Source organism: Melopsittacus undulatus, chromosome 3 (genome assembly GCF_012275295.1).
Source record: "Melopsittacus undulatus isolate bMelUnd1 chromosome 3, bMelUnd1.mat.Z, whole genome shotgun sequence".
NCBI lineage: Eukaryota > Metazoa > Chordata > Aves > Psittaciformes > Psittaculidae > Melopsittacus > Melopsittacus undulatus.
Window position 1 is genome coordinate 31,357,365 of NC_047529.1, and position 15,316 is coordinate 31,372,680.

The window sequence follows — 15,316 nt, forward strand, 5'->3', positions numbered from 1 at the left end:
GCCTGATACCACAGTCCTTGGCAACACTTAGGACCAGGAGCTAAGAAAATTATTCCAGTCAAGAACAAAAGATGACAGTTCATGATGTAAAAAAGTTTCAAACAAGTTTCTAAAAAAAAAAAAAATCCCAAAAAGGAGGCTCTTTGGTGTGGATCTTCTCTCCTAATGTCAGGTGGATAAATGAGATGCATAACATGGTAACCCAGTTATTGCAGGTGTCCCTGAAATCTTTAGAAATAAAATTGAGACCTCCAAAGAATGATTTAAAATTGAGACCTCCAAAGAGTGATTTAAAATTGTCTAAGGTCGGAATTGCTCTTTGTCTCTCCACAGACATGGCATTTCTGCCTCTTATTTAATTGAGGCACCTAAGAATATAAGATTAGGTGGTATCACATGATGAGTACTATATGTATTTCCCTGAATTTTTGGGGTTTTGACTCCAAGTTATTGTTATTACAAAGCAACCTAAATAATAATGCTGATAATATAACAGGCATTAAAGATTTCTGAAAAAGATATAAGAAATATATTATGAATTTAAAATACCCTCCAAAAGCGTACGTAATTCCTTCAACATTTCATAAATGTTTCCTTGTTTTCCAAACATTACAGCATTACTAGGATTTAATGTATTCTTTTAGTGTACAAAGCTCAGCGCAGTACTTCTCCAGCAGTCTCCAGATTCATTACAGTAATCCTGTGAGACTGATTGCCATTGCTTTGACTGTAGACATCCCAGACTGTGACTGCAGAATCATATTTACCCTCATCCCTATACCCCACCAAGTTTCTCTGTGTAAAATTGTTTCAGCTGCAACTGACATTGCAAATTTCCTAATGGATTTATGTAGCTAAATTTACGGAGAGAGCAAAAATTCAAATCTTCCATAGCACCTTTACTTTCCTGCCTGAATTTTCCTTCCTGAATGGGCTGTATGTTTGCAGAAGCTAGAAGCAGGAAATAATGCAGTGCTAAGCCAGTGTAAAGAAATCACTGATTTGAATCCTTACATATGTAAGGATTCAAAGGCTCTATCATGAATCCCAAGCTTCCTCTAGACTTTGCTATTAGATGTTATATTCCAAATGCATCCTAGGTACTGAAAATATCAGCTTGACCTTTAGTGGGGAGAATCAAGGCAATTAGATTGATTTACATCAGGTAAAACTCAGATTTTTCCTTTTTAAGTCATCTGTTATGTACACTATGGGCCATAGTAGGAGGGGACTCTGCCTTGAAAGGGACAATCTTGTAACTGCCAGTTCAGAAGACAAACAGGAAGGATGGTATCTGTGGACAGCAGTGCTGGGAACCACACATTGCTTATTCCTCAACCACTGCATAACAGCAAACCCTGCTAAAAGGTGTGGGAAACCATTCAGTACAGTCAACTCTTGACTGTCAAGTGCAGCAGAATGAGTGAGCAACTTCAACAGGAAACATCCAAGTACAGACTAGAATCACATGTAGGGAGAATACATCGTTATATTCCTTCTCATTAGATAATTTTTTCTCTTGTACCTCTAGCCAACTACACTGGTCAGATAGCAAGGGACAGAAAATCTCCCTTTTGCCAACAGGAAAAAGCTATGTTTTCTTCTCAATGTTGTCAGAGGCAGGTCCAAGAAAGCTCTTGCTTGATCAGGCAGTCAAGCACCAACCTCTCACCTTGAACTGTCAGCAATTCTTACCTGAAAGGCACAGAAGTAATGCATAAAACTCACATAAAAAGTCACATAAGTGACCGCTTTCACCATTTTTGTGCTTAACAAGAGAGACTAAGGGCAGAGCTCTTCTAAATAGCTGTAACTTTGGCATTCTTAGGTGGATATTGTGTTAGCTCATATGTAACTACAGAAGTTACTTGATAAGCCTTACCATTATGAATCTGAGTATCAGAACAGAAAGGCAGCCGAAATCAGAGCTGAACCATCTTTTCCTTGAAAGAGACTACAAAACACAGATTTACCAAATAATACTACGTCTTTTGTTCACTCTTTATTCACATTCCCATTCATTCTTTTTCATTCTTTTTATTTTATATTTGTTTTATTTTGTTTAGTTCTACCAAGAGCCAAGATTGATTTTAGGAAAATTTACTGGCTGTAAAACTACTTCTATGTGAATATTAAAGAAAAACCATAGAAAACTAAGCCTTAAACATTCATTTGCATATACACATAGGGACACTGAAAAAGAGAGAGACGTGATCTTTGTTCATTAGTGTGCGCAGCAGCCACCGTATGTCTGGGGTATTCAGAGTGGAAGCACTAACAGAAATAATATCCTGGTAGAAGATTCAGTAGAAGAAACTTGTGATTATGTGCAGGCAGTCTTTGCCAACCCAAAGGTCTGAATTAAGAGCCTCCAGAGCTGGAAGTACAAAACTGCTGCACTCTTAGGTAAAGACATAAAGCTGGACACTCATGCTGTATCTACACTTGAAAATTAAGCACATCTGGGATCGTGGCTTGGTCTGGGACAGTGCATGGTCTGACCCAGTTAGCATCACTGAATTCACAATCTCTGACTCAGGATGGCTGTACACTGTTGGGAAATTTATTGTACCCTCTGAGGTGAATTAAGCACCAACATCAGCAGTTGCAGCCGGGCATTGAGTTGAGCACTTTCATTCCAGGGTTGCCACAAGGCAATGCTGCAGCTATTTCTTATTTCATCACCAGGGGAAACCTAACTCCTGACAGGCAAATCCTTCTGTTCCTTGTAACTCTGCTTCCAGCTAGTTTAACTTCTGAAGCTGGATCTTCTTGACCTCTATGCCAGATCATTCCTTGGTCACAAATTAACATTGCTGAGCAGCTACAATTTGAATTTCCCCTTCCATGCAAACTGCCAAATGGGAATGGTTTCTGCATCTGCACCAGTTCTCCGACTCCATGAACGAATGGGTATTGGTTGGCACAGTCCAAAACCATGGTCAGTGAATCCTCTACTAGCTGATCAAAATCTTCTCTCACACTGTTGAAGTTACTAGTTCGGATACAGCCACCAAGAGGGGGACATATCACTTGATCAGCAATTACAGTGATCGTCTTTTCCCCTTGTACAGCCTAAAATATTTCTTTTCCTCAGCTTCCTGCACTGGGAAGTATTGACTTCTCTGCCCACTTCTAGAACATACAAGGGAGGTTACCAAGACACTATAGATCTTGCATACAAAAAATTGCCCTATAGCAGCTTCAAAGTTATCTGTTCTTTACATTGTGCTCTACACCCCTTTTTTCTTCTCCACCTCCTGTCAATAGAAAACGGATGCACCAGAGCCAAAAGCTTAGGCACTCTGCCAGAACATCCTCAACAAGAGCTGCACAACATACAGCACAACTACAGGGTGAGCTAGAGATGAGAAAAGGAGTACAAGCTGACCAAGGCAACCCAGGAAAACCCCAGAGACACCTCTTGAATATGGGCTGAGCTCCCACTTCTTCCAATTTTTCCTCAACACCAAGGAAGAGCTCTGTATAATTCTGACATCATTTCATCTCAACTTTCAGGTGCAACAAGGATTTTCTTTGTCCACTGTGCAGGCCTGTACTTCTGTAACAGATTTTCACTGTGATTTATTACTTCTATGAGAGCAATAAAAGTAACTTTCCTTACACAATGAGATATACATGCATTTCTCATGAAGCAGAATAACAACTTTGCTTATGGGCAATGTTTTCAAGCTCTCCAATCAAAAATACACTATTTTGGTAATTTCCTCTCCTCTGTCCACCTATGTATTATAATAGCTTTAGCCATCACATCCAACCATCAGAAAGAAAAAAGGAACATTATCCGCCAATTTTTGACAAAATAACATTATTGATTGCAAAAAAACCTTTCAATAATTTTATTCTTTATTTCAATAATGGCAAATGTATCATGCCAGTATTCTACATCGTGCTAAAATAACAACAGATGATACAACCCATAAAGGGGAAAAAGAAACGTTCAGGTGTGTCAGTGTATAAATATAGATAATACTAATTCAGACATAACCACACATAAAAATGTCCTGGTGCTCTGCAGTTTCTCAAATTGTTAGCTCTGTAGAATAAGGTCTATGTCTTTGCTGTGCTTTTCAAACAGCATAATGGCACACTGACACAGGCCTCCAGGCACTCTCAAAATGTAAATAAAATCCCAATTAAAATTATGATGGTAATGCCTTTCACTTTTTGAGTAAACAGCTGAAATGAGCTCTATTCCCTACCTGACAAAGGATAACAATATGTCATATGATGCAACATTATGTATAATCAGTGCCTAGGTTTCTGACTAGAAAGTCTTTATTGTTTAAAAAATAACAAATATCATAAATGCAACATAAACATAAGTCACAAGAGGAAGGGAGGTAAGGATGGCCCCTTGAATTAACCAAAATAATTAAGGCATATACATTCAAGGGCAGTTAAATATCTAATTTTTATTGTAAAAAAATTGAAACTATATGCCAGAGCATTCTTTGGAAACCTGGGATTAAACACCTGTGGTGACTACTTCCACTGAAATCGCTAGTGCTTTTTCAGTACACTGCAAAAGCCCTGGTTCAACTAATGCTTCTGTTACACCACTGTAGTACATGGCAAGCCCAGGATTAGAGCTAGAAATCCCTAAATCTTGACACAGATTATTTCAATGAGGGGGAAAAGCGCAACTGCAGTGCTTTACTGAGGGTTATACCATCCTTTAGCAGGGAGCCAGCCATATAGAACTGGATAAATAGCTAAATACAGCCCTGGCTTGCAAACAGAAAACACAGCTAATACAAAGAGAAGGCAATCACTACTGAGTGTCAACAAGAACTTAGACAAGCGTGCTCAGGTTGAAGATCTACCAGCCAAACAATTAGTGCAATGAGGCCATATTGCTTTATACCATAGCACTGTACAGGAGAAAAATGTTTCCAGGAAGCACTAAATCTCCCAAATTCTGGTCTGCAGTGCAGCCATGTCTCATGATCAACAGGCTTTTCAGTGGAAGTACACAAATTCAAAAGCATGAATCTATGTCAGAGACAAACTCTGACGGAGTAGTGGATTTTTTTTACACATAACAAAAGAATAAAGTGCAACTGAAGCTTTTCCCAGTGTAGGATTTGTAGCATCTTTTTCTAATGTAAGTAAATTTAAGATCTTCCTTCATTTTTTCACTCAGTATTGGAGTCTCTGAGAGAGGTTTTGTCTCTGACAACTAAAATTTGTAGGACTTTAGCGTCTTTGAGCTGGACTATCCAACTTGCTTGAAATTAGCTATTGAATAAAAAAGTAGAGGCAGAGGACAGATGTAGAGACAGTACGATGTCATACATTTTGGTTCCATAGAAAATGAGGCTAATAAGCATAGTAACTTTTACGAAGATGATTTTTCATATAAATAACTGCCTTTTCCTCATGTATGTATTTCCATTATTATTGTTTAATGTAAATTACTATCTATCCATACAGTGTGAGTTATCACCAGGATATTTAAAAGCGAAGAGTAAAAAGAAGAGAAATAGATAAAATGTATTTGAAATATTTTTAAGTATATTGATTTTGCCTTTGAATTTGAAAGGCAGTTTAGGGGGGTATGTCTATTAATCTGAATTGGAAATAAAAATGCCTCATGATTCCTTCACTCCACGAACTAAATTATAACCATGAATTTCTGAGACGTACTGTTTTATATGATGAATTCTTCTACCAGTCATCTACTTAGGAAATCTTATGAAACCCTCCTAAGGAAGGCTAACCTGCAGATTTAATAAGGTAGTAAACTTTACAGGGCAGAATAATTTTAAAATTACAAGACAGTTATAATTTGATATTATTTCTTTATAACACAGTTAACCACAAAGCATGTCGTGGCAGCCTAGTTAACAATCTCCATTCATTTCACCATGCATAATAAAACTAAACATGTGAAAAGCAGTCTAATTAAAAAGCTTATGCTCTTTTTAAGCTGGCTGAATTCTTAGTCTTCAGTACTGATTTATTTCCCACAAGTTCCCAGATTTGAAAGGAAAGCAAACAGTCATGTAAATTAACTCAAAGGTCATTACTTTTAAGGGTAGATTAACATAAATTATAAATATCAACAATAAAGATAGAATTTGCTTTTCCTCAAATCATACTCATCTTTTAAAAATAAATGGTGTGCATCAAAAAATGGTGTATATCTACTCACAGCAATAATGCTACTCTAAGATCTTATCCAAAAAGGTCAATAAAAATGTATTTGCATCTAGCCAAATTAGATACCTATAGAGTCAAGCACAGAAAATTCTCTTCTGCATTCTTGATAAAAGAATGATGAAAACACACTTTAAGCAAAGGGGGCTTGTTATTTATGCAAAGTAAATGAACGATGATAGATCAGGTTTTAAACTACTTCAACCAAACACTCTTATTCTCAGCAGTGCTTTCCTATAACTGCAGTGAAACAACAGCAGATTTTGCCTAGTGCTGCTGTCCAAAAGGCCACATCCTCTTGGTCTTGATTCTATGATTATTCTGTTTCAAATGGGTTTTATACTCCTACTAACACTATAACATTTAAATACCATCTAGGGAGACATAAAGCAACAGAAATGCTCTAACAGGTAGCACATTATTTTTCTCATCCTTTCCCTGGAATAAGAACTGCATTTAAATTACAGTGCTTGAGTTGAGTTGTGGTTTTGTTGCGTTAGCTACCATGCTATACTGCTAAAGTGCTTCTATTGAAGAGGTCTAGGCAGCATCTGCTTTGGGTAGAAAGGGGTGTTGGGTCATTACTTACTTACCTGATTTCCACATTCCCTTCTTTAATTTTACCCAAAAAATTTTGTTGTCAGACTTCAAAATATCTCTTTAAAGGAACTTGATCTAGGCAGTTATCATTCACAAATGTCTAGCTGTATGATAACTTCAAAACATTTATTTACTTTCTTATTTTTCTTCACAGTTCTGCTGTGTGATGTGAGAGGTTTTCCCATCAAAACAATTTTTTCTTTAGGATTTATTACAGTGTCACTTCTAAACACTATCTGACAAAAGGAGGGAGTTTTGTTCCCAGCCAAAGGCTTAAAGGAAAATTCATCAAAATTACCAAAACTTTCCTCTTCACTTGTAGAATCGATGATTACCCACCCTCACAGTGAAGAACCTTTTCCTGAAATCCAGTGTAAACTCCCCCCAACAAAACTTCATTCAATTTCCTTGTGTCCTGTCACTGGTCAGACACAGGTTTCTGCTGCCCCCTTTGTGGAAATTGTAGACTGCAATTAGGTCATCCCTCAGCCATCTCTTTTCCATGCTGAATAAACCAAGTGATCTCAGCCACTCCTCCTAAGTCTTGCGTTTGAGACCTTTCACCATCTTGATTGTTCTCCTCTGGAGACACTCTAATAGGCTGATGTCCTTCTTATAGTGAGACACTCGTGGAATGCATCCCCGGGTCCTTATGGAACTGGCAGATCAAGTGGCTAAGCCACTAGCCATCGTATCTGAGAAGTGATGGCATTCTGGTGAGTTCCTACTGGCTGAAAAAAGGGAAACAAACCTCAGTTTTTTTAAAGGGAATAAAGAAAGACCAAGGGACCTACAAGCCAGTCAGTCTCACCTCAGTGCCTGGCAAGATCATAGAGCTGATCTTCCTAGTAACTATGCTAAGGCACAAGGACAATAAGAGGGGGACTGGTGACAGCCAACATGACTTCACTAAGGGCAAACTGTGCCTGAAAAATTTGGTGGCCTTCTATGATGGGGCTATGACATTGGTGGATAAAGAAAGAATGACTGATGTCATCTACCTACACTTGTGCAAAGCATTTGGCACTGTCCCATATGATATCCTTGTCTCTAAACCAGAGAGACATAGACTTGATGGATGGATGGAGTGGTTAAAGAGCTGGCTAGATGTTCGCACTCATGTTATGGTCAATGGCTCAATGACCAAGTAGAGATCAGTGACAAGTGGCATTCCCCAGGGGTTGGTATCGGGGCCAGCATGGCTTACATCTTTGTCAGTGACATGAACAGTGGGACTGAGTGCACCCTCAGCAAGTTTGTGATGACACAGAGCCATGCAGTGCAACTGACACAATCGAGGGAAGGGATGCCATCCAGAGGGATCTTAAGAGGTGGGCCCAACAAAGCCAAATGCAAGGTCCTGCTCCTGGGTCAGGACCATTTAAGCACAAATACAGCCTTCAGGAAAAAATCTGGGGAATACTTGTTGATAAGAAGCTCAATGTAGCCTAGCAATTTATGCTTGCAGCCCAGAAAGTAATATTTGCCAGAAAGCTGAATATCTGTGATATTTCCATATTGACTTTTCCTATCAAATTTTCAGTGCTAGTATCTCATGTTCCTTGAAAGGTATTTGGCACTGATGATGCAGAAGTCTCAATATACTTTTATAGACATAAGTAAGGCATCAGGATTTCAAACCCATTCATCCTAATATATAAATTAATTGAAATGCAAGTCAAGAGAAAAGCTGTTTCTCAGAGGTTTAACTGAACATTGTCAGAGATCTGGTTATCCTCACACTTGCAGATTTGCCAGAAAAGAAAAATATTGTTCATAATGCTGACAGTTCTGGCAGGTTTTGGGGTCTTGACGTTTTTTTCCTTCAGCAGCATTTTGGCCAGCCCTAATCTATACTGTTTGTTTTGCCTATGACTGAGCTAGATACCTTGTTATAAGCATGCAATGATATATCTGTCGCTAACCAGGAACTGACAGGGTTATCAGTCACAAAGTAGCCCATATTTGAACTGAGTTAAAATGAAATACACATCACTGAGCAAGACCTGTTCTATGTTCCACTTTAGTGATTTTATCATTCTTCAGTTTGATTGACCATTCATTGAAGTCAGTGTAATAAATGAAAATATCTTCTGGTTTCCATATTTTTTCTTTATATTGGTAGGTCTGTAATTTAACTAGGTAATTGGTGACTTATATGCTTATTTTTTCCCTTTACTAATTTAATATAAGAACATGACCTTCCTGATGGCTCTGAAGAATACATCCATTTATCACATGTACTATGAAGAAATTTCCAGCTTTCTATCCATACCTTTTGCTAACAGGCCTCCAAGTTAATATGAAACTGCCATCCAATGTATTTTGTGACAATGGCAAACTATCAAATGAGAAACTTTCTCACTGAACTTTGTAAGAATAAAGGCCGCAATTATCTCTAATCTAGTCTGTCAAGTTCCTGCTTGGAAATATCTCCAGCCCCTGAGGACTGATAGTTTCTTAATAATGCTTCAAATCAACAGGGCACAACTCTTCAATTTATAGTCTCTATGATGCATCAGACTTTCAGAAGGAAAATACAGGTTTAGTTCTAACCTATTCTTAAATGCAACAATAACCATATGCCAGCATTCCAAGAACAATTAATGTAACAGGAAAATATGAGACTATATTAGAAACCTTTGCCTTGACTACAATAAAAAAAACTCAGATTAAAAACTGTAAAGATTAAGAAAGCATAACAGTAAGGACCCTCAGAAACACTCATATTCCTCAAGTACAAAAAGAAGATTTTCGCATATTTCGTTCTAAAATAAGACCTAGTAGTTGCAACTGAAATAGAGAACAAAGATGGTTCTGGAAATGAAGAATGCTCACTGAAGTTAAGTTTGCTATCTTTCTCTACTTGAGTACATGCACATGAGATAATTTCCTATGATACTGAATGCAAAACAAAAAGCAAAGTATTTACCTTTTACTGATTTGCTCTTTGAATTACATTGTGATGATATAGGAGAGGTTTCAGGTCTTAAACTAAACTTACATTACAAGAAGAGTCCAGAAAAAGTAATGAGTTCAATACCTATTCACTTCAAAGTTAATGCTAAAGTTAAACTTAGATACACTGTGGATAAAAATGCAAATTTGTGAAGTCTAATGAGACAAAAGTCTAAAATGTCCTGTAATTAACAACATTAACAACATTCAGGACACCACACAGACAAGTCAGTCTAATTTTATTCATAGAAACACTCTCCTTACATCTTTCTCCCAGCTGATCAATCACAGTATCAAAGGCCAGACTCTATACAGAAAAATCCTGCAACCCTAGCACTTTCATGTCTTTTACCAGGGTCTAGGTTCTTTTAAGGGTCTTCCTGCAGTACTCAGCATTGGTGAGGCTGTACCTTGAATCCTGAGTTCAGTTCTGGGCCCCTCAAATACAAGAAAGACTTTGTGGGTCCAGAGAAGAACAACAAAGCTTGTGAAGAGTCTGGAGCGCACGTCTGATGAGGAGCAGCTGAGGGAACTGGGGTTGTTTATCCTGGAGAAGAGAAGGCTCATGGGGGATCTTACCACTCTCTACAGCTACCTGACAGGAGGTTGTAGTGAGGTGGGGGTCAGTCACTTCTCCCAAGTAACAACTGAAAGGACAAGGGGAAATGGCCTCAAGCTGAGCCAGGGGAGGTTTAGTTTGGATATTAGGAAAAATTTCTTCACAGAGAGAGTGATCAGACGTTGGAATAGGCTGCCCAGGGCAGTGGTGGAATCACTGTCCCTGAAATTATTCAAAAACTGTGTAGATGAGGCCCTTAGTGACACGGTTTAGTGGTGGTCTAGGCAGTTCTTGTGTAATGGTTGGACTTGATGATCTTAAAGGCCCTTTTCAACCTAGCTGATTCGATGACTTTTACTTCTGAGATCCAGGATTTACAGAGAGAGATCATGCATTTTATAAAATTTGAAAAACCACACATCTTCTACATTATTATAACTGATTTGCTAATTGCCAAGAACCAGACTTTGAATATACCAAAGGCTATCAACATTTCCAGTAGCTTTCAAATTTACATTGGGGGGCAAATAATAAGTATTGCATATTGCATTAGGTGTAGATTAATTTCAGCATAAAGCCTGCCTTTTTGCTCATACCACACTTATTCAAAGAAGATGAGTTTTAATGATGATATGCATGCACATGAATTCCTGCCTATTAAGGGAATTCTAACTCTTACAGATTATCTGCAGAACTTGCTGGTGAGCAGGAACATACCAATAGTTCTTTACTAAATACAACTGCTATTGTTTTCATCTTTAAAACATAAAGTATAAGTTTTCTCAGCTCCCACACATCTACAACAAACCCTATGCATGAGAAATTAATGAAACTTACTGCACCATTTCAACTTTCTAAATAATAGTAGTTGTGAAGATGTATAATCGCTATCTAAAACCCAACAGTGGATGTCAGTCTATAAATAAAACACTGGATATATATAAGTATGGAAATTTTTAAGTGTACTTTATAAGATTAGAAACAACCATTTGTGAGTGGCAAGGAAACACCATTGTTAATGTGTCTGTCAAAAGGAGAAAATTCATTATAATCATTATCCCAATTCCTAGCAGCTCCTGCTGTGCTCCAGAATGACACCAGACAGAATAAGCTGTGTGAACAATCATGTCTTTGAATGAAGTATGTCAATAATTGGCTGAAAGGTGTTACAACTGGTGATACTTTTTTCTGCCTTTCTTCCCTTTTTTGCACAGCACATCAAATCTGAGCCTTTGCACACATCAAGTCAGACTACAGATAAGCATTGAAAAGAGCAAAGATAAAATGTATAAGCTTTCCCCACAATTTTTGTCATTTACTGAAAGAGTTATGTAAAATGAGGATCTACTATCACATGAAGTACAAGTTTTAATTTAACTATAATAATTTCTACACAAAAAAAGGCACTCAAACAAGTACTATATAATTTTTGCAACATAACTTTAAGTTGGAATTTTAATAGGCACTGCTTTGTTTTTGCAAGACACCTTTATTTCTATAGCAAATGTGAAGGTAATATCATACTTTTCGGCTTCAAATATGGGGTCACTTATAAATAGGAAACTTACCACTGTCACTTCCCTTTGGCCTACACTTCTGCAATACAGTAATAAATAAGATAATAAATATGGCAGTAAGTGTGCTAATCTTTTTTAAGATAAAAAAATAACTGTATTTATATCTGGGTTGTTTGCAATTCAGACATAGTCTTCTGCATTTATAAAGCTTAACCTTAAGGAGTACCCAAAAACATTCTAATGTAATCACCAGCATATCACAGTACTCAATTTTATTTGTACTGTATTCAGAAATGCAAAGAAAAGAAATCTTAATCTGTAAGGAAACCAACTGCCCTGAATGAAGTATGAAATAGAAACCTGCTTCCTGTATTTATTTCACATATACACAAACATATACAAATTAGGTATGAACTGACAATGTGCTACTGCCTCCAGGGACTATACACTGTCTAAACATCTGGCTATCTACATTTGATTCTGTATTAAAATATGACTACAGCATTATTCATCTAGGAAAAGCAGCACTGCACTCAACATACTAATTCTATCATTTATTCAGGTTTTTTATCCTCTTTCACATCCCACAACATTGCTTGGAAATATGACTCAGCATCAATGGCCACCAGTCAAAGAATGTTCCAACTTCAAATTTCGTTCTGAAAATTATGGGAGTTGTTATAATGGATTATTTGTTTCAGAAAGTAAGGGTTTTTTTCTGAGCTTTTTCTACCGAGATGCTGGCAACCACTGCACTGTGGTAATGACTGTTTGGACTAAATGGATTTGCTACTTTGAACTTCAATCTTGGTGACAATCTATACTATAAGCAATTTTTGAGAAATTTCTCATGAGATGTCAGATACACATGCCAAAGGCTAACTTTGTGTGTGTGTGTGATTTGTGGCTCATATTTGCATGGTTTTGCACTTAATCTATAGTGCAGGCTCTCAAATGAAAGCTGTAACTCAGAATTAGCACTCCAAAGATCTAAAATTCATTGGAAAAGCTGAGAAATCAATTTAAGGTGCCACTCTCATGAAAGTTGTAAGTTTATCATTCAAAACAAGCTCCACTAAACCTCAAAATCATAATTTTACATTTTTTTAGTAAGTCTTTCTTGACATATATATACCTAGGCAGCCTTTTAGCCTACTTATTCTCAAATATCTACTTATAAAGAAAATACAGGTATCCCTTGTCTTAAAAATGTGGGGCTTTTCTAAGTACAACTGCATTTCACATTCATCAAAGCTTCAAAAAATGTTAAAAAAGCTCATTAAGTGACACAGCAAATACCTTCTCCATTCTAAAACTGTTTTCCTTTGGAGAGACAGATACCTCATACAGTCAGTGGGAACCAAATAACTGAGTGCATCCTGGCGGCTACTATCATATCTTAAATATCTACAGTGACAGAATGAGTGAGGCATTCCAAGTTAGTCTCTCCTTTGTACACAATTTCTAAACCACTAACCAGGCAGTGAGGTCTAGATGACAAGAATTTTAATTCCTCTAGTTAACAGGGGATGTTTTCATAGACGTTCAAGATTAACTGCTCCTAAATATTGAAATGACAAAGCCTAAGAATCAGCATATAATCACAGATCATCAAGTCCAATCATTACCCCAGGACTGCCAAGTCCACTGCTAAACCATGTCACTAAGGCCCCCATCTACAGAGTTTTTGAACACTTCCAGGAACAATGATTCTACCATTCTCAGGGAAGCCTATCATTCCAGGGAACCTTTTTTTTTACCACACTGTATAGTTCATGGGAGAAATCACAGGCCTCCAGAGACTAAAAAACAACAGTTGATTTGATTGCAAACTTCCCTAAACTATGTCAGAAGTAAGAGAATTCTTGGCGAGCTCTCATTCTTATAAGGGATCCCAAGTAAAGGGAGAAAAGTAGAAAGGAAAGAAAGAAGGAAAGAAAATAAATAGGATCACCAGCCTGTGGATGCAACGATGTCTTTTCAGTCAGCAAGTTGAAATCCTGTCAGCTCTAGTCCTTTTAGTCCTGGTCCTTACTCCGCTAGGATCCAGGGTGAAAAGATAATCCATACGGCTGAACGACGGTTGCCTTTTTATAGTGTCAGGCTGTCTCGGACCGTTCCCCAGGTGAGGATCATCCGCAGAGTATCTGGTGAGCCCCTGGCCCAGTTCGCACTGGGCGCTGGCAGGCGCCTCCGTTTCTATATCGCTGTGCCCAGGCATTTTGTAGCCGGGCGGTTTGTTGCAGGGCCATTTGTTGCTGGGCAGCAAACCCAGGAAAGCGCCTCTCACCCTGGTGGAGCAGGATCCCAGCTCTGCTTCCTTTCCCTTTGTCCAAGCGATAACGAGCTGTCAGTTCCTTCTGCTTTTTGAATCGTTTCGAAACACACACAGAAAAGGGCCGGTTGACCACCATACCTGTTCCTGTCTACCCTTTCTTTGCATGCATTCTGAACGTCGCAGTTACCTTACCAGATAAAGCAATAAGAACATGATATGAATCACGTAAAGCTAATGCCAAGGACCTGCTTGCAGCAACTGCTTTTCACCCTTCCCAGAGCTTTGTCTCCTCTATATCCCCTGACACTTTCTCTCTGTGGAGATAGGGGTTTTTCTCATTTGAATCAACAATTATTAGAAGCCATTCAGAAAGGGTGAACAAATAGTTAATATGCACTCCACTACAATTACCTTCCACAGGAGTTATCCAGAGAAAAACTCTTTTCCTATACAAAAATCATGGATAGACTCAAGTGAACAAAATATGGTTCTGCTTTCTTCACCTCTGTACATAGACATAGCAGCAATTCTGTTTAGGGTATGAGAGTAGAATATCTTTTGCTAAGAAGCCTAATTCAGAGAGAGAAGCTATTTCTATAGATACCTAAAACCAGCAGTGTACAGTGCCAAAATATGTCATTACCCAACCATCAGGACCATGCAGAGGCTTCTTTTCAACCCCTGCTCCTTTTTGGGGGAAGAATGTGATTCAACACTGCAAACATTTTCCTGCCATTGGAATGGCCATTTTGACATAAAGAAAGGCCCCAGAAGTTCACACCTCTTTACACATGGACCAATATGTTCTCAGAAACATTAATTTTTGTTTGAGAGGCCATGAATCTATCTTTTCCCTTGGGATACAAAACACCAGACATATAAATATATGCAAATATTAAATATATAGGCCTGCTTATGACAAACTTCCGCTTTTTGGTCTATGCATAAATCCTTAAGCATGCAATCACGGCCTTTGTCACAATAATGCAGTAATTCTGCCAAACCTTTCTTCCAGATCTTGTCTCATGCACATTAGTTCTCAATCAGAATGGGACTAGTCTGAAATCAAATACATCTATGTCAAGAAAGAATATTTTAGGGTTCATGAATACTGCATTATATAAAGATACAGCTAAAAATGAGGGCTTAAAATTACAGAAGGTGTGGATAAGAAAGGATTTGTTCAAAACAGTACATATTTCATGTTGTCTGTAGAGAAGC

The 15,316-nt window shown here is 37.9% G+C and overlaps 1 protein-coding gene across 1 annotated transcript in view; it reads right to left on the reverse strand.

Moving 5' to 3' along the window:
• The window catches only part of LOC101881190 (acrosin-like), a 162,398-nt gene extending 148,360 nt beyond the window's left edge, over positions 1–14,038 (reverse strand). Inside the window, exon 1 of the mRNA XM_034060426.1 lies at positions 13,853–14,038. Within this exon, the coding sequence (XP_033916317.1) occupies positions 13,853–14,038 (186 nt within the window). The remainder of the gene's footprint in view (positions 1–13,852) is intronic.
• Positions 14,039–15,316: the final 1,278 nt, after the last annotated feature.